This window comes from Lepidochelys olivacea (genome assembly GCF_965140295.1).
Source record: "Lepidochelys olivacea isolate rLepOli2 genome assembly, chromosome: 9".
NCBI classification, from domain to species: domain Eukaryota; kingdom Metazoa; phylum Chordata; order Testudines; family Cheloniidae; genus Lepidochelys; species Lepidochelys olivacea.
The window spans coordinates 11,463,294-11,480,560 of record NC_140419.1 but is presented as its reverse complement, the minus strand read 5'-3'; the positions used below and the strand labels follow the sequence as shown (position 1 = coordinate 11,480,560).

General features: G+C 42.9%; 1 protein-coding gene across 2 annotated transcripts in view; it reads left to right on the top strand.

Moving 5' to 3' along the window:
* Window positions 1-17,267, top strand: part of USP13 (ubiquitin specific peptidase 13) — an 83,159-nt gene that overhangs the window by 59,675 nt on the left and 6,217 nt on the right. For both annotated transcript variants that reach the window (XM_084638983.1, XM_084638982.1), the window contains exons 12-19: window positions 368-521; window positions 5,160-5,334; window positions 7,350-7,438; window positions 7,806-7,928; window positions 10,418-10,444; window positions 12,325-12,468; window positions 13,167-13,333; window positions 15,523-15,685. In XM_084638983.1, coding sequence (XP_084495109.1) covers window positions 368-521; window positions 5,160-5,334; window positions 7,350-7,438; window positions 7,806-7,928; window positions 10,418-10,444; window positions 12,325-12,468; window positions 13,167-13,333; window positions 15,523-15,685 — 1,042 coding nt within the window. The remainder of the gene's footprint in view (window positions 1-367; window positions 522-5,159; window positions 5,335-7,349; window positions 7,439-7,805; window positions 7,929-10,417; window positions 10,445-12,324; window positions 12,469-13,166; window positions 13,334-15,522; window positions 15,686-17,267) is intronic.

The following is a 17,267-nucleotide window of genomic DNA, read 5'->3' as shown; positions in this document are numbered from 1 at the left end:
AGTTCTCAGAACATAAGAATAATAATCTGGTTGCTGAAAGGATTCTGTAAGGCACATTCTACCTAACATATTTATTGTAAACTGCCTTCTTCATGCTCCCTACCTTTCCTTTCACTCCATGCAGCACACCTATATTCACGCCCCCATTCTGCAAGTTACACTGTGTGGGCAGACATCTGTGTCTCCTCACAGATGTCAGTGGCAACTTCCAGGCTCATGCAGGGGTCTCCCAGCATGGACTAACATGTGGCCCTTAGGGGGTGAGCTCCTTGGGGCAAGGGTGGTGTCTTTTGATGTCTGTAAAGCACTTTGCATACCCTGGGCTCTGTGATGCTACTCAAGTGATCAGGTCTGATCTTCCCTGCAGAGAAACCGCATTGGCTCAGAAAACCCCAGCGATGTTTTCCGGTTCCTGGTGGAAGAACGCATACAGTGCTGCCAGTCTAGGAAAGTCCGATACACAGAAAGGGTAGACTATCTCATGCAGTTACCTCTGGCCATGGAGGCAGCAACGAACAAAGGTAAAGTCAAAAGGGCGCTGGTAGGCTTGCTTGTTGGCGCTGTCTGTCTAAAATCAATAAAGGAAGGCTGATAGGGGATGGGCTAGGGTTAATATAATACTGTGTCCCTGGGTTGGTTGGCAGCAACCGGGATCTATCCTGGGAGCTCTGAATCTTAGAACATGATCATCTACTACTTGGGCTAAAAGACCCAGTTCTGTTAGCTAGGGCTGTAGCAGGCGCATTCATCTTCATAAGTGGCCCATCCACCCTGAGTTGGTGGTGGGCTACATAGAAACTGATCAAGAATACAACATTCCAAATGGTCTTGCATGCCTACAGGGTGTGCATATGTGCAGACTCAGGGCCCCAGGTCTGCCTGAGTATTTCCAGAGCATGGGGAAAGTGCTGCAAAATGAAGACGACTCCTCTTTCAGAAAGCCTTTGACAAAGTCCCACAGCAAAAGCTTTTAAACAAAGTAAGCCGCCGGGAGATAAGAGGGAAGGTCCTCTCATGGATCAGTAACTGGTTAAAAGATAGGAAACAATGGATAGGAATAAATGCTCAGTTTCCACAGTGGAGACGGGTAAATAGCATGGTCACCCAAGGATCTGTACTGAGACCAGTGCAGTTCAACATATTCATAAATGATCTGGAAAAGGGGTAAACAGGGAAGAGGCAAAATTTGCAGACAATACAAAATTATGCAAGATAGTGAAATCCAAAGATGACTGCAAAAAATTACAAAGGGATCTCATAAAACTGGGTGAATGGGCAACAAAATGTCAAATGAAATTCACTGTTCATAAATGCAGAGTAATGCACATTGGAAAACATAATCCCAACTCTACGTACAAAATGATGGGGTCTAAATTAGCTGTTACCACTCAAGAGAGAGATCATGGAATCATCATGGATGGTTCTCTGAAAACTTCCACTCAGTGTGCAGCGGCAGTCAAAAAACCTAACAATATGCTGGGAACTATTATGAAAGGGATAGAAAATAAGACAGGAAATAGCATAATGCCACTATATAGATCCATGGTATGCCCAAAGCTTTAATACTGCATGCAGTTCTGGTCACCTGATCTCAAAAAAGATATATTTGAATTGGAAAAGGTACAGAGAAAGGCAATGAAAATGATCAAGGGGTATGGAATGGTTTCCATATGAGGAGAGAGTAAAAATATTAGGTTGTTTGGTTTAGAAAGGGATGATCAAGGGGAGATATGATCATGGTCTATAAAATCAGGAATGGTGTGGAAAAAGTGAATACAGAAGTATTATTTACGCTTTCACACAATACAAAAAACCAAAGATCACCTGATGAAATTAATAGGCAGCAAGTTTATTGTAAAGAAGAGGAAGTACTGTTTCATATAATGCACAACTAACATTTGAAACTCACTGCCATGGGATGTTGTGATGGCCAGAAGTATAACTGGGTTCAAAAAAGGACTGGATAAGTTTATGGAGGATAGATTCATCAATGGCTATTAGCCATGATGGTCAGGGATGCACCCCATGCCGGGAGTGGAAGATGGAGTGGATCGCTCCATAATTTCCCTGTTTTGTTCACTCCTTGAAGCTCTGGTATGGGCCACTGTCAGAGACAGGACAGGACCACTGGTCTGACTTGGTATGTCCTCTCTTTTATTCTTATGTTCTCTGGCATGCTTGGTTCAGTTTGCTGTGTTCAGTCCTGCTTTAATCTGCCACCTAGGTAGATAAAATGCAAATTTTTTAACAATGAGAGTAATTAACTATTGGAATTAGTATGCAAACTAGATACCATTAACTTGGGTTTGAATAGAGACTGGGAGTAGCTGGGACATTACACATATTGAATCTATTTCCCCATGTTAAGTATCCTCACACCTTCTTGTCAACTGTCTAAATAGGCCATCTTGATTATCACTACAAAAGTTTTTTTTCTCCTGCTGATAATAGCGTATCTTAATTAATTAGCCTCTTACTCCACCTTTTCATGTTCTCTGTATGAATATATATATATTCTTACTATACGTTCCATTCTATGCATCCGATGAAGTGGGCTGTAGCCCACGGAAGCTTATGCTCAAATAAATTTGTTAGTCTCTAAGGTGCCACAAGTACTCCTGTTCTTTTTGCAGATACAGACTAACACAGCTGCTACTCTGATAACTATTGGAACAGATTACCACAGGAGGTGCTAAATTCTTTGTCACATGGAGCTTGGCTATCTCCTAACAGACCTGCTCTTGTTGAGCCATAGTGTGATGCAGAAATGATGCAGTGTGATTCTCAGGTCTGTGTTATGCAGGAGGTCAGACTAGATGATCATTTTGATCCCTTTGGGCCTTAAAATCCATGAATCTACAACCACTTTTGTTCTTTTCTGGAATAAGAAACTGATGAACATTAGGAGACAAAATTGAACTTTTGTGACACTGTAGGCCTGGGGGTCTGGATTTCCTAATTGCAACCCATAAGACAGATTTCAAATGCCATGGTGACTTCTTGTGAGAAATATCCCATGTCTTGGCACCATAAAGGGTTGAGTCGCCTTTCAAGAGGAGGGGGCTTTCCATTAAGGGAGGCTGATGTGAGCCTAATCTTTGAAAAATATTGCAGACTTAGTGACCGTGGCTGCATAGATCTACTTCTCAATATTTTAAATATTCCTACAACAGCTCAGTATTCAGAGAAAATCTTCTCTTCTACCTGGGCCTTTCTTGGGTCAGATGCTGCAGTTAGGTGGGAAAGCTCTTCACCTGGGTTTGTTACAGTTCCTTCAGGGTCATCTAGTCCAAGCATTTTGCTTAAATTTATTAGGAAACAGAGGAATGCAGTTGACTGTTATAGAAAAGTGTCATCACTTTCTTTTCAATTGCAGAACAACAGAAATTGCTTATAAAGAAACAGCAAAACTTACATTTTTAAACACTTGTGTGGCACTTTTGTGACAAAGCTGCATCGAAAACGTGAACACAGATTTTCCTCTTGCAATGTAACTTATGTGTATGGGTTATCTGCACAGTCACACTGATGGTTCTTCATAGTCAATATTTATTTATGGTAGTGTCTCAGTTGGCTGTCCGGGCCCAGTTGTGCTGGACAGTGTGCAGATATAGAAAACAGAAAATCCTTGCTCTGAAGGGCTTACAATCTAAAGACACGAACAGCAAAAGGGCAGAGCATATGTAACGCCGACAGACCCCAGAGGCAGGATCGAACTTGGGACCTCTGGAGCTTAGTGTATGAGTCTCTACTGCATGAGCTAAAAGCCAACTGGCGGTTAGCTAGAGCTGTAGAACAGGCTCATTAATTGCTCGCTAAGTGGTCTCGGTGCCACTAGATGGTACAGAACACCACACCCAGAAGGTATGTGGGTTACACATAGGCTACAACATACAAGCAAATGAATGTGGGGAAGAATTAGCCCAACTTTTTTAGTTACATGTATTCTAGGGGTTCTTTTTTTGTTTTCTGGATTTTAATGAGCTGGAGAGTGAGGGAGTAGGGAAAAGAAAAGAAAAAAAAGAGGAATAGCTGCAGCTTGTCTCCTGTCAAGCTAGACCAGCAGGCTGGGTTTTGTTGGCATCATGGTAGAGGCGAGTCTGAAGGAGGGAGTATGAGGTGGTGGCTGTTTGTATTTTATCGGGGTGTTTTCCCCATGAATGAGGAGCAATGGGAGAGAAAGTGCAGTGGTAGGTAAGGGAGAGGGTGGTTAGGAATGGCGGGGAGCATTGGTAGAGTGAGGATGGGGGTTCATATAATGATAGGCTGTGGTGAAGTTGTGCAGGGCCCTAAAGGTAAAGACAAGAAGTGTGTGTTTGATGTAGAGGTGAAGAGGGGAACCAGTAAAGAGACGCAAAGAGGGGCCCTGTTGTGGTTGGTAAATTTACCTTGGTTTTGCTGTTCTCCACTGTTTCTTTCAAGATTTAATAGATTTTAAGGTCGTAAGAGGCTATTTGAAAACCTAGTCTGTCCTCCTGCATAACAGGCTGTAAAATTTCAGCCAGTGGTTCCTGCATGGGGCCCGTAACTTGTGGTTGAATTAGAACATGCGTTTTAGAAAGACATCCAGTCTTGATTTGAAGACTCCAAGGGAGGCATTCCTTGGTAATCTGTTCCAACAGTAAATATGTTCTGTTGAAAATTTGCATCTTATTTCCAGGAGTTTATAGCTCAGGAGCTTTTAGTTTTGACAATTTCTGGTATGACTGGCCATCACTGGCAACATAAGCACTATAGTCCTGCCCAGTATATAACCCTGACCAGTCAAGAAAGCACAATGGATGGCTAGACCAGCAATGGTTTTCAGAGTCGGATTGAGCTGAGGAAGTTGGCAGAGAGGCATAGCCATTTGTACAGAAATAAAAATCCTGCCACAAAGAATTTAATCACTTGTTTTCAAGGGTTCACACTGCCCTGTCCTCTGTGTGATCAGAACCCTGCTAACCAGAAATGTGTTTAAAACATGGCTGTGATCCTGATGCAGACAGGATCTTGGTGTCTCCTGGACATATTTAGACCCATATAAAAGCCCCCCCCCAATTTTTTTTTAAATGATAGTTTTGTATTTCAAAAGCTGGTGAGAAGTAAGACTGCAGTGAAAGATACTGTGGCGGATAATTGTTCATGTAGCCTTCAGCGTCATGTCTGCTTCTGATCAGATGAATTAATTGCCTACGAACTGAAGAGGAGAGAAGCAGAAGCTGCTAGGAGACCTCCACCAGAGCTCGTCCGTGCCAAGATCCCGTTTAGTGCGTGTCTGCAGGCCTTTTCTGAACCAGAAAATGTAGAAGACTTCTGGAGCAGTGCCCTTCAAGCAAAATCTGCAGGAGTTAAGTAAGTGTGTGGTTCCATATTAAAAGCACAATATGTTCATAATATAGTTTAGTTTACCACTTGGCTATGATACAGCAAGAAATAGACAGTGATGCAGAGTCAGTTATGGATCAGGATTGGTGATGAGGCTCATGAATGTCAAAGGTGCAGATTAGTACAGTTCTGCCCCAGTAAGAAGTGTAGTTTCCCTTTCAGAAGCTTGTAATGACCCTCAGAGCAACAAATAAATAAATCATCTTTGTTGAACTTCAGGAATCATCTTAATTTGGATGTTTGTAGCAAAGCTTGTTGTTATTGTTCGTTATTTATTGGTATTACAATAGCACTGAAGAGCCCTAGTTATGGAGCAGGACACCATTTGCTTGGTGCTGTACAAACAACAAAAGCCACTCCTTGTCCCAACTTGCTTACAATCTAAGTATAGACAGCAGATGGATACAGACAGACTGATGGGGGAGTACAAGGAAATAAGGAGATAATATTGGTGATAGGCAGGGGTCTCCGCCTGCCAGCAGCCTAACTGCTGTCAAGTTTCTGTAGGCATCATGAGAAGGGAGAGTTTTAAGGAGGGATTTGAAGTTGGATAATGAGGTAGCTTTGTGGATGCTTATTGGGAGTGTAAAACTTAGTGACTTGATAAGTTTCTGCCCGCCTTTAACCTGGGTCCCATGCAGTAGCTAGTGGTAGAGATCTGTTTCCAAACAAGAGACCAAGTATGGATCTCTGTCCCTTGTCTCTTGTTGTCCAGCTTTGTCTGAAGATGCTCTAAAGCACCACATGCAGCCCCTAGGCAGAATAGGGTGGAGCAAATGGAGGTAGAAGTTCTTCCTTGATCAGGCTGTAGGGTTGAAGATTTCAAATTGCAGAAAGGGCAGGACTAAAAATTTGGTTTCTGATATATATGTCTGAATTTCAGCCAAAATACCCCAGCATGCCTATCAGTGCTGTAGAGTTAGGATACGTTTGTAATACTTAATTATTGTTACTTATATGGTGCCACTTTTCATGGTGCTTTACAGGCAAATATAAAGAGGAGGAACCTGCCTCCATGCGGTTTACAATCTAAAGTCAGACCAAAAATGTAATAAAAAGGGCTTGGACACAGAAAATATTGGGTGGTCAAAGGAAAATAGAAGGAAGGGTACAGCCATAGGGGGATAGCTTTATGCCAAGAAGAAGGGTTAAACAGTTGGGGTATTACAGAAGCTTCAGTTTGTCTTCAATAGGCCCGGCAACTGGTCTGTTTTGGTAGACTGCCTTCTATTTTTAGCAATGCCAGCAATTGGTGCACAGTTTCACCAACTGCACCATATAGAAAACAGGCAGACAAACACACTTTGAGGGAAAGAATGAAGGAAAAACCAAAGTGTTTCATACATTAACTGTGAGCATGTCCAAAGGTAGTAAAGAATATTCTGCTATTCTAAACAGAGGTAGGATTAGGTTGTATTTAAAAACAAAACAAAACAGGTCTTCAAATACATTTGTACAAAAATAAAGAAAAATGCACTTGTTTTCCTTAATTTAACAATTTGCAAAAATAGTTAGCATTCATATAGTCCTTGTCATCCGTAGATCTCATTTAGAAACAGCATTGGGGTCTTTGGGTGCTTGTAGGTAGATTACCTAATAGCCAATGTTCCTATTTGTAAAAAGATAAAAGTCATATATATATATATATATATATAATAAAAATTACAGTGTGAACACATAGCACTGAAAATTTATCCCCCCAACAGGGAGGTTCCCAGAGTTTGGGTTCCGGTCCAAGAGCTCAGGCTGTAGCCTGAGCCTTAATGTCTACACCACAATAAAACGGCCCCTTAGCCTGAGTCCCATGAGCTTGAGTCATCTGATATGGGCCAGCCATGGGTGTTTAATTGCAGTGTAGACATACCCACAGGTGTAAAACTTTTCATGTTAATGTGGCTGAGACCGTGGTCTGAGGCATCGCAATCTGTGTTCCGTAATCTTGTTGCTCTGTTTTATTAACATAACTTTCTTGTGTTTCCCAGAACATCTCGTTTTGCTTCATTTCCTGAGTACTTGGTAGTGCAGATAAAGAAGTTCACCTTTGGCCTTGACTGGATACCCCAAAAGCTGGGTATGTATCTTGCATGCTTTCCTCTCCCTCATTTGGTCCAGGTTCTCTTGGAAGCCTTATGTGCATTGGCGAGTCTTGAGTTTGTAACAAAATCCAGTGGGCTCCTCTTTTCATAAAGGGCCAGACCAGAACCCCAGATCTGTGGCATAAGAAGCCAATTTTACGTTGTCACTTTTCATTGTAAAAGTGTCTTTTAAAAAGTGTCCTGAACTTCTCATTGGTGACTCCGACTAACAGTTTAAGGAAAGAGAATCGTGGCTGTGTTTGTAGTGTGGGTATTGAGTTCCCCTCACTGTAGCATGTAAATTGCAATACAATGTACATGTGCTGGAATGCATCAATAATCTTTTCCTGTCTGGGTTTGCAGATGTTTCCGTAGACATGCCAGACCTACTAGACATCAATCACCTCCGTGCCACAGGACTACAACCAGGAGAAGAGGAACTTCCCGACATTACTCCACCCATTATCATTCCTGACGACCCCAAAGGTACTGTCCTCTACCTCCAGGATCTCTCCTTCCATCCCGCCTTCCTCTGCCTGGATAGTTAGTCTCTTTTTCTTCACCTCTTTGCTGGTTCATGTGAAGCCTCTTTTTGGATGCCATGCTCCAACTGTGCAGGCACAGAAGCATGGCTCTGTGAATGAATATAGGGTGTAGATAGGATCAGGACAGACCAATAATAATGCACTGCTGGCCTGACTTTTTTTTAGAGGTGCTGAGCACCCACAGCTCCTATTGGTTGAAAATCAGTACATGGATGCTGCTGTCGTACCTCTTCAGAAGCCCTGAATTAACTTAATCCTGTTGATAGTATAAGGAATTCACACTGTTTTCTGCAAGAGGGTAACTGAATATTTTAATTCCCTTTTTCACCCTCTCCACCCTGTCCCCAGCTTGTGTTCTCAGTCTCTCTAGAATCTTGACAGGTGTCTAGTACGTACATCTAGGAGAGTCTGTAGGGCTTGACTCTAGGACTTTCAGTGGCATCACTCAGAGAGCACTTACTTCCTAGTACCCCTCTTAGTAGTATTGGTGTTATTTGTGTTATAGTAGCACCTCAGAAGTACCCGAGGATTAGGCCCCATTGTACACATGCATAATGAAAAAACAAGGCCTGCTCTGAAGAGCTCGCACTCACTGGGGTGTAGTAGATATAGAGGGGCCAGATTCAGCCTTTGAGTACAGGCTCATGGTTCCCATTTAGCCTCATAGAATCGTCATGCTTACTTATTCTAGCCCACAGGGAATGTAACTTCAGCTCGGATGCCTACTGTGGAATCAGTGGTGGGTGCCAAAAGTGGAGTGGAAATTCAACCCAGTCATTTCTTGCTTTTGGGGGCATGTACATCTGAACCTACTTACCAGGGTTTTTGTGCTAACTGCCATATAAAAACCAGTGATAAATTAACCTTGGCATGACTGTGCCTGAATAATAATCATCTGATGTGTGCTCACTGGTTTACAAGGCATGGTCCTTGCCCTCAGGAGCCCTAAATCAGGTAATAAGGTTCTCGTCTTATCCAGTCCCAGCACCATCTATTAGCATGTATCAGACCAAAGATTGCTTGTTGGTGGTGTACTTGAAGGGGAACAGTGCACTTCTTCAAACCAGATTCCTTAATCTGCAGCACAACTATGCTTAACACACAAGGGGTTATGTAGATTAATAGATTCCAAGACCAGAAGGGACTATTGTGATCATCTAATCTGACTTCCTTTATAACACAGGCCATAGAACTTCTCCAGAATAAAACTTTGAAAGACATTAAATGTCCTTCCATAGGTTAAGTCTGAAAGTCTGCCACTTCTTCATTGTAAAGAGCAAGAATCACTATTTATTATTCATATTGCAGTACACTGAGGAGCCCCAGTCATGAGCCAGGACCCCTTTGTGCTAGACACTACTACAGATGTTTAACACAATGTGACATCTTCTTGAAATAATCCATTTCTAGATCAAGCCTGTCCAGTAAAAACAATATTAGAGCTTGCTTCCTCCCCACTTCGCCCTGACAGTGAAATGTTTTGTAGCTAGTAAATTCACTTTATTATCTTATGACCTTAGACACAGATTATTGAAATTTGCTTTATGATGACTCGGGTTTTGGTGTTTAAATATTTAATGTGATACTAGAAGGAATGATGCTACTCACATTACAGGATTGGCTCATTTATTTACTTGGGTATTAATAGTGCTGTTACTGCAGTGAGCTTTCCAAACATGGAAGAATGCCAATCTCTAAAATGTATTTTGGTGTCAGAGTAGAGGAATACACAGACTTATAGTGATTTCAATCTTGTTTCCCCTCTCCAGACTACTCCCCGTGGTTTACCATGGCTTTCTGGGCATCTGGGCCTCATTGAAACTTGCATTTTCACTTGTAAAGGCTAAAAAAATTGGAGCTTTACCTTTTATAAATGAAAATAAAACTTAAGACAGCTTTTGCTGCCTCACTTCATCCATTTTGGTCTCCCTACATCATGGCTTCTTGCTATGAGGTTTACTTACAGATGGAGTTACCAGAGACATTGCATTCTCAGGTTCAAGTAAAACTTCTCAATGTGTCCACTACCCCATTTTGTTAGTCTTGTGCCCTCTCAATCCCAGCTTCTTGCTTTACATAAAGAATCAGCTAAGCATGCCCATCCTGTAATGTCTGGGTGTGCAGATTACATTTTGGGGAAAGAAACAGTTCAGTTTGATGGTACAATATTCACAACATCATGGCCTTCCTGGTTTAAATGGGGTTAGGCCATTAATTATCCCTTTTATTATTGGATTACAACACCAGTGATGCTCTACTTTAAGCATAAGTTTATCTTTGTGACCTTCCATCAGTACAGTGCACGCTGCCCTTAAGACACCAGACATTTTTATTACCTACAAAATTGGCCCTCTTTCTTTCCAATGTAGAGTGTAGCTGACTGTCATGCAAACTCACTTCTTCTCCTTATTTTTCTTTCTCAATTTCCAGATCGCATGATGAACCATTGGATGGAGCGTATGTATCTCATTTTTCTCCCCAGCACGTTGTGCTGAGATTTTGGCTGTTCAAACACATCCACATGCTATAATCAATGAATGGTAGTTCTGTCTACACAGATATGCGTGCCACTTTTCTCTGTGTGCATTTACATAACACTTGTTCCAGTGTTGACTTGCACGCATTTGGGTATCTGAAGGACCCATCATAGCAGTGTGGTGCCCAACAATGAGCAGGCACAATTTCTGGTGTGAAGTCCGATTTTTATAACTTGGGGTAAATTCACTTTGGACAAAATCTTGGCGTAAAAGATTTGAGCCAGATGCACTTTGTTGTCATTGTTTAACTTAAAACACAGTTAATTGGAGTGGAAGAAGTGCTCTGAAATTACATGTGTGATTTTTTTTTGGAGTTTTATTAGTAGCAATTTAGGATAGTTTTAGATTAAAAAGCTCAATTTTCAAAATGTATGTGGGCCATGATCCAAAGTGCATTGAAGTTAATGCTAACGTCAATAAGTGTTCGATGAGGCTCCAGTTTAAGAGGTTGTGAGTATGTTTTTCAGAGAGATACCACTTAGTATTCTTTAAACATTGTTATTGCCCACGCAGGACTCATCTAAACTGCAGATGGGGAAGGGAATTGCTGGGGGCGGAGGGGGCTGGTTATAAAATTGTTGTCCCTGATCCTGCTACATCACAGTTGTAATTTGTATGCCATGATCTCACCTTAAAAATGATCTATAACTGGCCCAACACCTTGGATCTTTGCTATAAAGGATACACCTATATTTGAGTGGGAGGTCTGAGTCCCAGCTCATATAGACATATCCACGCTAGCTCTGCTCGAGCTAAAAGCAGCAGTATAACTTGAGTGGCAACTCGGGCTTGCTGCCAGAGTACATACCCAGGTGCTAGCTTCATGTGAGATACTGAACAATAGCGATGCTTAGTTGGAACATTTGGGGGGGGATTATATTTTTTTTATCTTCATATCACAGTGTTGTTCTGTGCTCTGCTGTTAAAATGCAACACCACCACCAAAAAGAAATACATTATATTTATATTTGAAAAGTAGCTACAGAGCAGAAGCAGTGGCTGCTTTTCAGATAGGGTGAAATTCACACCAGTACAGAGGGTTTACATAAAACTGTCCCTATGACTTATGCCCCAGGTCTTAAGTGATATGGGAGGCCTTAAAGAAACTCTGAACAAGGTGAGGAGCAGTCCTCCTCCTATTGACATCGATGAGAGTTTTGCCACAGTCCTCAAAGGGGCTAGATTGATCCTATCATGTGTCTTTTATAATTTGCTGGTCTGGAGGATTTTAGCCAATGTCTCAGCAGGCAGACAACATGACCAAAAAATGAGAATTATTTCCAAACAGAATGTCAGAGTTGCTGCTTGTAAAAGCCGTTATAGTCAGAGAGAGCTACAATACTCAGAGAACTGAGGCGTCTTCACCAAGTGTCACTGCTGCAGATAAGCTACTTGTGCTCTATCTACTACATCAGAAGTGGTGTCATTACAGAACTGACTGTCCATGTACCGACAGTGACAGATCTAGTACTCTTAGAAACTGCAAATCTCTGCCAGGCCTGCACTTCAGTGGTGGGTGACTTGTTTCTTATAAATGCTTTCTGTAAAGCACTTCGGGAGTTACTCAGGGTGAAAGACGCTCTGTGTAAATCGTTAAGATAAAAAGCTATAAATAAATCACTAATTGCCACTATAGCGATTTGCATAAAGCTGCTTTTTTTTTTAAATGGGTGTTTGTTCCCTGCAGTGTTAAAACTACCCCAGTGATGCAATATATAGGAAGCAGCACCGTATACAATAACAAATATTACAAGAATGGACTGATTTTGACTTTACGTATTAGAGTATCCTCTCTTGTAGCTCCAGATATTGATGAATCTTCAGTGATGCAGCTAGCAGAGATGGGTTTCCCCTTGGAAGCATGTCGGAAAGCTGTATACTATACAGGAAACATGGGTGCTGAAGTGGCTTTCAACTGGATCATTGCACACATGGAAGAACCAGGTCAGTAGTCTCAAGGGTTTGAATGAGACCTCGCTCTGCTGTGCATCTTACTTGGGTCAATATAAAGTGTAACGCCATGCATGGCAAACAAATCCTATCGTATCCCTTTGAAAACTAGAGAACACAAACTTGTCATTCTCTTAATGTGCCATAATGTTGGTAGGAGTAGTACTCATTACTATAAACCTGATACAGAATCCAATCCTCTGAACACACACCAGGCACCCATTGCCCGGAGAAGGCACAGCACACCCATGTTGCACCAGAAGTGGTATCCTGTCCCCAGTGATAAAGTAGCTGGTGCTGAAAAGCAATGGTGGGTCTACAGCCCCTTGCTGCTGGTCTTGGGATCGGAGTTGGGTATGCAGCTGTATGCCTAACAAGTATGGGTTGTCTGGCAGTTGGATTCCATGTTGGGCCCTGGTCTGATAAACCTGGCTTCTTTATTCCCTGGATGTACCACCATGTAGCCTTGCTGTAGCACACTGAGCTGTTCCAGGCAGCACAGTGTAGAAGAATCCACATACATGCCTTTCCCATGTGCATATTCATCTTCCTACTTTTTTGAGCCTTCTATGCGCCTGCTGTCCAGATTTAGAAATGAACTTTACACAGGTGTTGTTGCTATTCTTGAGCTTCCATTCATTGTTTGGTTATGTATTGATGGAGTAAAAAAGTGAACTGTTTGTCTTTTCCAGATTTTGCAGAGCCATTAGCTATACCTGGCTATGCGGGAGTTGCTTCTGCCGGAGCAGCTGGTCTAGGGGCTATTGGGCTAGATAACCAGCCTCCAGAAGAGATGGTAGCTCTCATCACCTCCATGGGATTCCAGAGGAATGTAGCTATTCTAGCACTCAAAGCAGCAGTGAGTCTCCAGGGTGGTCAAGAGAAATTTTGGTTTATTTTTTTTAAGGATGAAAAGACACATATGCAAGGAAACTCATGAGATGTGCTCATGAAGGAATTCAGAATTTTCTGGTGGATGTGGGGATGCAAGGAGAATGGAGTCTTGAGGCAAGGTTGGCCCCCAAGATAGGTTGTGACAGGGGTGAGGAGCAAGGGTATATGAATTTCAGGTGAGTATTAATTTGGATGTGACAAGAAGGGGAAGATAAGAAGCACTAGACTCTCCTTCCTAGCTGTTCTGAAGCATTCTGGGTGCATGAGAGCAGTGTGTCCTGAGGATGGGGAGCTCCCCAGTTCCTTTCTTTGGGGTGTTTGTTGAAGAGTTGCAATCCCATCTCACATGATTGTGTTCTGACTCACCACCCACAGTTATCCAGGTACAGCGATCTTGTGGCCCCTAAGAGACCCACCGTGAGAGAGGAAAGATCTCTTTCCGGGTGCTGGAGAGATGGGAGACTTCACCTTTGTTTCTCTTTATATCTGTTCCATGCCTCTCCACCTCCATGTGGGATGTTAATCAGGGAGGAGGGGGAGTTAACACTGGGCTCTTCTGCCTTCTTTTCTATGCTGTAATTTCCCATTTTCCATTAATACTAATACTTCCTCAGACAGCAACTCCTGGGCTGCACTGACTCTTCCTAGCCCAGTTGCTGGGCTCCCATCCAGTGTGATGTGCAGGAGTGCTCCAAGCAGCGTAATCACTCACAGATGACAGTTTCCCTTTCACGTGTAGTTCTGTGGCTTGCATAATATTTGTGATCTGAATTCAGAACCATAGGATTAGGTCAGGGGTGGCCAACCCTAGCCTGAGAAGGAGCCAGAATTTACCAATGTGCATTGCCTAAGAGCCTCAGTAATACGTCAGCAGCCCCCGATCAGCTTCTCCCCCTCCCCTCCCCCACCCCTAGCACCTCCTGCCCACCGGCAGCCCTGCTAATCAGCGCCTCCCCTGCCTGCCGCAATCAGCTGTTTCACAGTGTACAGGAGGCTCTGGGATGGAGGGGGGAGGAGCAAGGATGCAGTAAGCTCAGGGGAGGGGGCGGGAAGGGGCGGGGGCCTTGGGGTAAGGGGTGGAGTGGAGGCAGGGCCTGGGTTTGAGCAGTGGAAAGTTGGTGCCTGTAGCTCCAGCCCCGGAGTCAGCACCTGTGCAAGGAGCCGCCTATTAACTTCTGAAAAGCCACATGCGGCTCCAGAGCCACAGGCTGGGCGCCCCTGGACAAGGCCATTGGCTTTCCCTCTTATTCCTGAGCCGCTGAGTAGGCTGTATGCTTGCTGGGGTGCTACCTTCAGTGCCATAGCATGGGTGGCTGGCACTGTCTGTTGAAGAACAGTGCAATTCAGGCCTTTCCTAGGCAGATCACTTACTCTTTCCTGTGACTTCCCAGGACCTATTGGTTGCATTGGCATGGTACCTAGGAGTCCCAGTCGTAGACTAGGACCCCATTGTGCTAGGTGCTGTACAAACACAGCACAAAAAGACTGCCCCTGTCCCAAAGACCTTACAACCTAAGTAGTGGTAAGCAAACCTTCTGTTCCAACAAGGGAATATGCCTATCAAATTAGGTAGAGGGCAATTACAAATGTCACCATTCCTGCATTTTGTGTGTCTTGTAAACTACTATTTTGATTTAACAGGGATTGAAAGATCTAAACTGGCTTCACTTTAAATCATTTATTAGAACCAAAATCCCAATCCCAGCCATTTTTTATCCAGCATGGTGGGGGAGGGAAGGTACTTTGGAAATTACAGCTTTGGAAACCAAATACTTAATGCTGGCTCCAGCTAAATCATTGTGATTATTTATAGGACTGATACAGCCACTTTTCACATCAAATATAACTTTAAAAGCCTGTGTGCTTAAATTAATACTGTTATCCTGTGTAATCCAGCACCCTATCATTATTGGCAACCGTGTGGTGCTGAAAATGCTGCAGGGAATCATTTAGTACTAAACGAATCCAAGGTCAGGAGACTTGCACAGTGGGTGCTGAATGCTCATTTTCATAGAGGCAGTGTGTATAGCTCAAATGTACTGAATGCTGTTGATCTCAGTCCTTGTTCTACTTATTTAAAGATCAGTGTTTGTATGGTAGCTACAATGTTGGTGAACGCACTAATGGCTGGTGTTTTGCTCATTTGACTTCCAGAATAATAATTTGGAGCATGCACTGGACTGGATCTTCAGCCACCCTGAGCCCGAGGAGGAAAGCGAGTCTGCTTCAGATGTGATGGATATGGAAAATAATGCTAATGCCAACATCCTTGCAGAGGCAGGTTCAGAGGGGCCCAGGATCAAAGATGGGTCTGGAAGTAAGTTCCCCTCAAGCAGTGGCTTTAGCTATCATGCTGCAATGTTGCACCCTCATCTCCATCTTATATATTATACCTAGAGCTCTTCTCTCTCTTGCAAAAAATTAGCTTCACTGAGTGTTTGGAGTGATGTCCAAACAATCTGTTTTTATTCCTGTCTGTGCCACTGTGTGTGTGAGAGAGAAAAACCTTGGGCAAGTCATGTGACTTATTTGGGCCACAGCTTCCCCATATGTAAAATGAGGATGACTCCAGCTTCTCAAGGCTGTTGAGAGGCTTAAGGTTTGCAAAGTGCTTTGGTGTTCTTGGATGAAATGTGCTATAGAACTGCACAGTATTAGGATTCCCATTCTTATCTCCAGACCATTTGATGAGTCACTTCTTTCTTCACTACTGCTTCTGTGAGAGGAGAATCTGTGCCCCACTTACAATAGCTGAAAATTGCTCTCAGGCCTCGTCTACACTAAAGAAGTGTAATGGATTTACCTCGGCTATCTAGTCACTCTAGGGCACGTCCCTAACATGGGCACATGACACCAGTGCACAGCAGAATTTATGTTGGCATAAAATACTTTGGTAAATTACCAGATTAAACTGGGCTGGTGCAGCCAGCCTGGGGTTGCATTGATGTAACTCCATTGATACTTGGTTCATATTTCCTTAATGTAGGCAGAGCCTTGGAGAAGGTTGATTTTTGCCTGCAAAAGGGGCAGGCAAATTCAGACAAAACCTCCCAGAATCCTGTTGCCCTCATGTCTACATCTTGGCAGGGGGTTAGACTAGATGACCCATGTGGTGGTCCCTTCTAACCCTGTGATTCTATGTCGCAGTGCAATAAACCTCATATTCTTGTGTTGGCATTAATACATCTGCTTTCATGGTGCATCGCCGCCTGGAAATCTTGCTGTCCCCAGGGTCATTGGATATCCTTTACTCACCTATTCTGCATAAAATATAATTTCCGTCTTTCATTATGAGGGGGAAAAATACAAAAATTCCATGCCTAGAGGGAGGAGGTCCCTAAAAACTAATCAACCTAAGGATTCTGCTGTTATTACAAGCCACTTGAAGTCTAGGTCTTTTTGTTGATATGTAATCTGATGATTCATTTAATAGGAATCATTATCCTACATATCCATGCATGACTTCATTGATTTCTCTTCTGGTTTTCCTCTGAGAATCTCATTGTCAGAAGTAATAGAGCTAAGTAAACCACAAGATGGGGCTATTGTACAGCAGCCAAGGAATGTAAAGAAGGCAAAGAATGATAATAAATTCAAATGCACTGGGTTACTATAGCACAATGAAAAGGAGGACTTGTGGCACCTTAGAGACGAACCAATTTATTTGAGCATGAGCTTTCGTGAGCTACAGCTCACTTCATCGGATGCATACCGTGGAAACTGCAGCAGACATTATATACACACAGAGATCATGAACCAATACCTCCTCCCACCCCACTCTCCTGCTGGTAATAGCTTATCTAAAGTGATCATCAAATTGGGCCATTTCCAGCACAAATCCAGGTTTTCTTTGTGTGTGCGGGGGGCGGAGGGTGAGAAAACATGGTCTCTGTGTGTAT